General features: G+C 44.1%; 1 protein-coding gene across 1 annotated transcript in view; it reads right to left on the bottom strand.

Moving 5' to 3' along the window:
• LOC106532239 (integrin alpha-5) overlaps positions 1-5,255 on the bottom strand; it is a gene marked incomplete in the record, with an annotated part of 81,050 nt that overhangs the window by 5,434 nt on the left and 70,361 nt on the right. Inside the window, 7 exon segments of the mRNA XM_014028263.1 lie at positions 1,997-2,104; positions 2,203-2,361; positions 2,453-2,558; positions 2,643-2,723; positions 3,114-3,193; positions 3,410-3,502; positions 4,967-5,117. Coding sequence (XP_013883717.1) covers positions 1,997-2,104; positions 2,203-2,361; positions 2,453-2,558; positions 2,643-2,723; positions 3,114-3,193; positions 3,410-3,502; positions 4,967-5,117 — 778 coding nt within the window.

The raw sequence follows: 5,255 nt of genomic DNA, 5'->3' as shown, positions 1-5,255 counted from the left end.
CTGGTGAAAATTTCATGTCATTAGCACCTCTAGTAATATATTTACTGAGAAAAATGGTGACGTGTTCAATACTTATTTTACCCGCTGTATTATTGTCTGCCTGACCAAAAACATTTTCTCTGTTCCCAAACAACTGATTACAGATTCGGCTCTCCCCTATGTGGCCTTGAAGAACTGTGGATCTAAATTCTCATGGGTGTTTAAGTCGACTTGTGGCTTGGCCCCCACCTTCCCCCCTCTCACTCCCATGTGTAATCTGATCCCATGAAGGTCAATCTGGAGCTGCACAGAATGAACAACAATTAACACCACTATTGTGAACTTTGGCTGAACTGTGTTGTTTTTTTTTTTGGTTGGGGTGGGGGGACTAGATCAAGGGCGCCCGGTCTATCCTCGGCTGGTTCCCGGTAGAGTACAGAGAATTGTAGAACGCAACATTGTTTGTTTAACATTGCAGCCTTGAACCCCCCCCCCCGTAGACGTGACCAGGTTTCATTCTCAGTCTTGCGAGTTTTGGGTGTGGTGACACAGCACTCCGAACATGATCTCGCTAGACTTTAGGGTCACGTGTTCAAAGCAAGCAGGGAGGTGGAAAAAATGAACTAAAAACGAGCTAACAAGCAAACGAAAACTTATTATTTTCACCTGGAGTGGGAAGAGGRCTCATATGTAATTCGAGCGCTGCCTCGGYTTGTCCAAAAAGGATAATGTGGAACTGCATTTCTTTCAAAACAATGCACAGACGCTGCGAGGYGGATTTCCCCTCCTAAACCRAGCTCAGAAAGTTCCGGAGCTGAAAAACAAGCTTTGCAGCACAGCATCGATTTTCACTCGCTCCAACACCAAAGCCAAGGTAAGGCTGCTAATGCAGCCGCGTCCTGGCTCAACACAAAACGTCTTTCAGCGATGACGAAGTTATGAAAGAAGTGTTTGATGCTGCAGACATGCTTTTCCGAGATTTTAAAAATAAAAGTGAGATTGTGAGATTGTGTGGTTCTGGAGTCTGCTGTCAGAGGAAATGTATCCYACCATCAGAAGATGTGCTTTGAACTTGACAGCACGTTTTGGATCTACCTGTGTGAGTCAGCTTTCTCTCACATGAAAATCATCAAGTCCAAGAACAGATCCACAAAGATGATCATCTGGAGACCTGCCTGCGCCTCTCATCCACCTCATTCTGCCCGCCTATGAGACCCTGGCCTCCTTCTCTCAGTGTCAGAAGTCCCACTAAGGTAGAGACACACAGGTATTTTTATACAGCTTGCATAAGAAGTTGTCTCCTCTAGACTTGTCACAATGTGTCTGTCATCTTTCCTTTTTGATAAATCCTATAGTTAGGCTTAGGTTTCCTGACTTATTTCTTAGTTATTATAGTTAATTAGTTCTGCTGCTATAAGCTTAGACTGCCAGAGGACAAACTGACCACATGTCCTCACTCTGCTATTATCTTTAGTCTCYCTCCTCTACATGTTTGTTATAATTACTTCTATCAATAACAAGTTTTCTTTGTCTCTCTWCCAGAGGAAAATACACCTGGACCAGTCCTGTGTTTGTCTGTGTCTCTTTCCGGTCCCAAACCCAGCCGGTGGAGGCCGATGGCCGCCTGTCCTGAGCCTGGTTCTGCTGGAGGTTTCTTCCTGTCAAWAGGGAGTTTTTCCTCTCCACCCTTTGCTCAGGATGGAGACTGTGATGAAGCAAAGATTTGGCGCAATCTGCTGGCTTCTTTAGATTGATTGTTTTTTGTTTTTGTTTTTGTGTACAGTGCCCTGAGACAACAGTTGTTGTGACTTGACGCTATATAAATAAACTGAATTGAATTTTTCTAATTAAAGGGTCTGTACGTACATGCAGTGAATTTGTGTGAGATATGTTAGTAATGCTACAAACTGACAAAAACATGATAAACAGGATTAAACATCTTACAAAGTCTCCAGAAGACCTGTTCTATTTTCTTCTTCCAGTTTTTAACCAACCTTTGACCATTTGTTTGTCTCACCAGGTTTCCTTGTCCAGTCAGAGGCTGTTGGTGTTCCTCCCTCCTCCACATGTGATGCTCAGATCTGGACTTTAATGAYGCAGGAGCCTTTGTTTCTGGAGGCTGCAGCTGCAGACAGCCATAGCCGTTAACAAACAAGATCCAGTATTCAGTCTGAACAAAGCTCAAAGATGTTTTGAAGCCAACAGCTGGTTTCTGCTCCTCACCCTGAGTCTGAGTGCATTGAAGCGTGTTCTGGACGAGCAGCTGAGCGGACCCTCAGCCACCATTTCCACAGGGTAAAGCAGACTGTGGCTGTGGGCCCTCAGGGGACATTTGACTTGTAGTGTTGACTGGCTCACTGAACTGGGACCATTATTCACTAGCTGTTAGAGAGTACTTTCAGTTACTCCAACAGGAACAGCTCAGTTCAAACCTGAACATGTTGTCTTTTTAATCATCAGATAAAAAATCTACCTCAAAAACCTGCTGAAGCTCTGGACCAACATCTTGTTCCTCTGYCAGACTCTGATGAACCGTAAAGTTGGGTGGAGGGAAGATGATTTCATTGGGCCGAGAAACACTAGAGGTGGATTCACACAGCTACATCAGCTACAGTCAGAGTGATTAACATCATGTCAGGTCAAAAGTGATGCAGTCCACTCACCCCTGCAGGATGACATCAGCCATGGCAGCCACCTCCAGCTCATACAGCACCACTTCACTCTCTGAGTTATTAGCATTTTTACTACAAAACACACAGAAAGGTAAAACATGCACATTTATCAATCTGGTCATGTTTACAGTGACAGCTGTCAACAGAACCAGGACTGTAAATGATGCAACATTTCAGGGTAACGCTCCATTCTCCTTCTTTCACACTCACTCAGTGTTTATAAAGAAGTCAGTTTATTTTGACCATGACTGGTGTATTATTGCAATAAAAGCTTAAAGCATCCATCCARCATGAATCCTTTTCAAGTTTCCAGCAGCTGTTGCTGCAGTGTTTCTGTGCAGTCATGGTGCAGGGTGCAGCTGTATAACAGTGTCAGAGAGCTTCATGTAGTGTATTTTCATTAACCCTGTGATGATATTAGTCTGTAAACACATCCCAGCCAACAGCACTGCACTGACATACCTCTGGATTTGGAGCTCAAACTGGACAGAACTCTGAGAATCCTCCAGTCTTGGTACGGTGAACCGAAGGCCAGCCCATACCTGTATACAAAAAATTTAAAAAAAATTCACATATTTTAGTATAAAAAATAAACTTTTTTTAGGACTACTGGCAGAGTTTAAAAACATTAAAAGGCTTTTCTGTGAATAAATGTCAGCCTCATGTTTTATTTTGTCACAGTTTACTTGTTTGTGGATAAATCTCTTCTGCTGACAAGATTTATYGACTGATCCAAAGACAAACAGTCTGGTTCTTACGCTGGTACTGGGCTTTAAGGGGTTTCCCAGATCACACAGAACATAGCGGGTCTGATTATCGGCTTCATAGCTGCACGTTAGCTGAGTCAAGCTCTGCAAAAGAAACACARGCATCAAATCCAAACAGCTTTAAGACTGAACTTAGAGAAGGAAACAATTTCAAACAATCTGCTGCACTCCTAATAAAAAACATCAGTTTATGCTGAGTCAGAAAATAATTTCTTTCTTTTGTTTTTTTTTCTGCTTGGCCTTCAGAGGAGTCGGACGCTTTTTGCTCTCTCTCCCGAACCTGTCCCTCCTTCCTGCTTTGCAGCTTTTTCAAGCCTTTCTTCTACCTGTCATCCAAAATCAAAAGGAATTATGGATTTTTTCAACTGGTCTCTAAACGCAATCRACACTATTTTTTCCACACTGAGATTGGAGCGAAGGGAGCGCARCTGTCCCAGTGGAATGGTTGCGGCTGGTTGGGTCACTGCTTCTTGGGGGTGGAATGTGATCTGTTTGGCCCCACTTTCCATTGAAGACGTGGAAGATTTGTACATRTTTGGATTTATGATAACTGGATTCCTGCTGATCAGCTGTGGAGGAGTTCTGGCTTATCGGAAAATGAGAGCAATCCTGACAGCAGTCCRGGCCTGTGAGAAACTGTCAGGATCCTTGAAGAGTATCTTGCGTACTGGAAACGCACAGACTCACTTGTTGGGGGATATAAGTCGCAAACTGGATGTGATTCTGACRAGAATCACAGCTCAGCAGCGTGMCCATGAGATGTAGGATTACACCTGGGTGAAGTTTCAGATGGAAAGAGAGGCGAGGAGGTGATGAATTCAGAATTGGCATTTTCGCCATCACAGAGATGCAGTTAAAGACTTAAAGCAGCAAGAAAATCAAGGCTGCTTGTCCCAAAACAATTATRTTTATCTTTTGGATCCCTACAGCTGCTGACCTTGGCTYGGMAGTTATCAAAACTTCCCTGGATGACACRTGACGCAAAGGCTTGACTCCCCATTCCCTTCCCCGTATCATCCGTGGATGGACCAGTCTGAAGGCCGCGATGGATGGAGACAGAGAACTGACCCTGGTGGTTTGTGCTTGGGTTGATAACAACTTGTTTTGGACTCTGGAGGTCTTTGATTGGTTCCAGAACGGAGTATTAACCTGAAACGTCACCGGCTCCGCTGCATCCCACCCCATACCCTGTGTTTGACCCCCAGCCCCCTCCCCTCCTTAGCTGTCTTGCACTGAGCGAGTGGGGTTTTTTTTTGTACGTATTATTATGGGTTTATGTGTAAACATAGGATCAGAGCATCTTTTTTTACTGACCTCTCCTATTGTTTCTTTGTTTCCTAAGCTGCAAAAGGTAGCGCAACYGTCATTGCGAAAGACCTGAACATCTTTTCCCCCATGTTTGTTATGTGTGTCTTTCTCCGAAYRGATGTTCTAAACTGCAATTTTGTTCTGCACTGCATCTYTGATGCTGTGTGTGAATGACAATAAAGCTGATTCTGATTCTTTTTATTCCCTGCTAAATATGTGGAGTCATTCTGTCTTCCTCACCATGTTGCTGCGAGCTATCCCACTGTAGTCAGCCTCAGGGGGCAGCGCCACGTAGAGCTCAGCCTCATAAGCTCCGCCCTCTCCCTCGTTCCTGGCATTAAAGGTCAAGCTCAGGGTGTTCTCATCGCCCAGGTAAACCTCAGCTCTGTCACTGAGGAAAGAAAAGTAGAACAGTGCTTCTTCTGAACATGGTTCATGAGTTATAAACTCATTCAGTCAACAACAGGATTTCTGAAACAGACACACACACACACACACACACACACACACACACACACACACACACACA

The sequence above is a fragment of the Austrofundulus limnaeus genome, unplaced genomic scaffold, assembly GCF_001266775.1.
Source record: "Austrofundulus limnaeus strain Quisiro unplaced genomic scaffold, Austrofundulus_limnaeus-1.0 Scaffold737, whole genome shotgun sequence".
Taxonomy (NCBI): Eukaryota; Metazoa; Chordata; class Actinopteri; order Cyprinodontiformes; family Rivulidae; genus Austrofundulus; species Austrofundulus limnaeus.
Note: the sequence above shows the minus strand (reverse complement) of the source record. Positions and strands in the feature narration are given on the sequence as shown.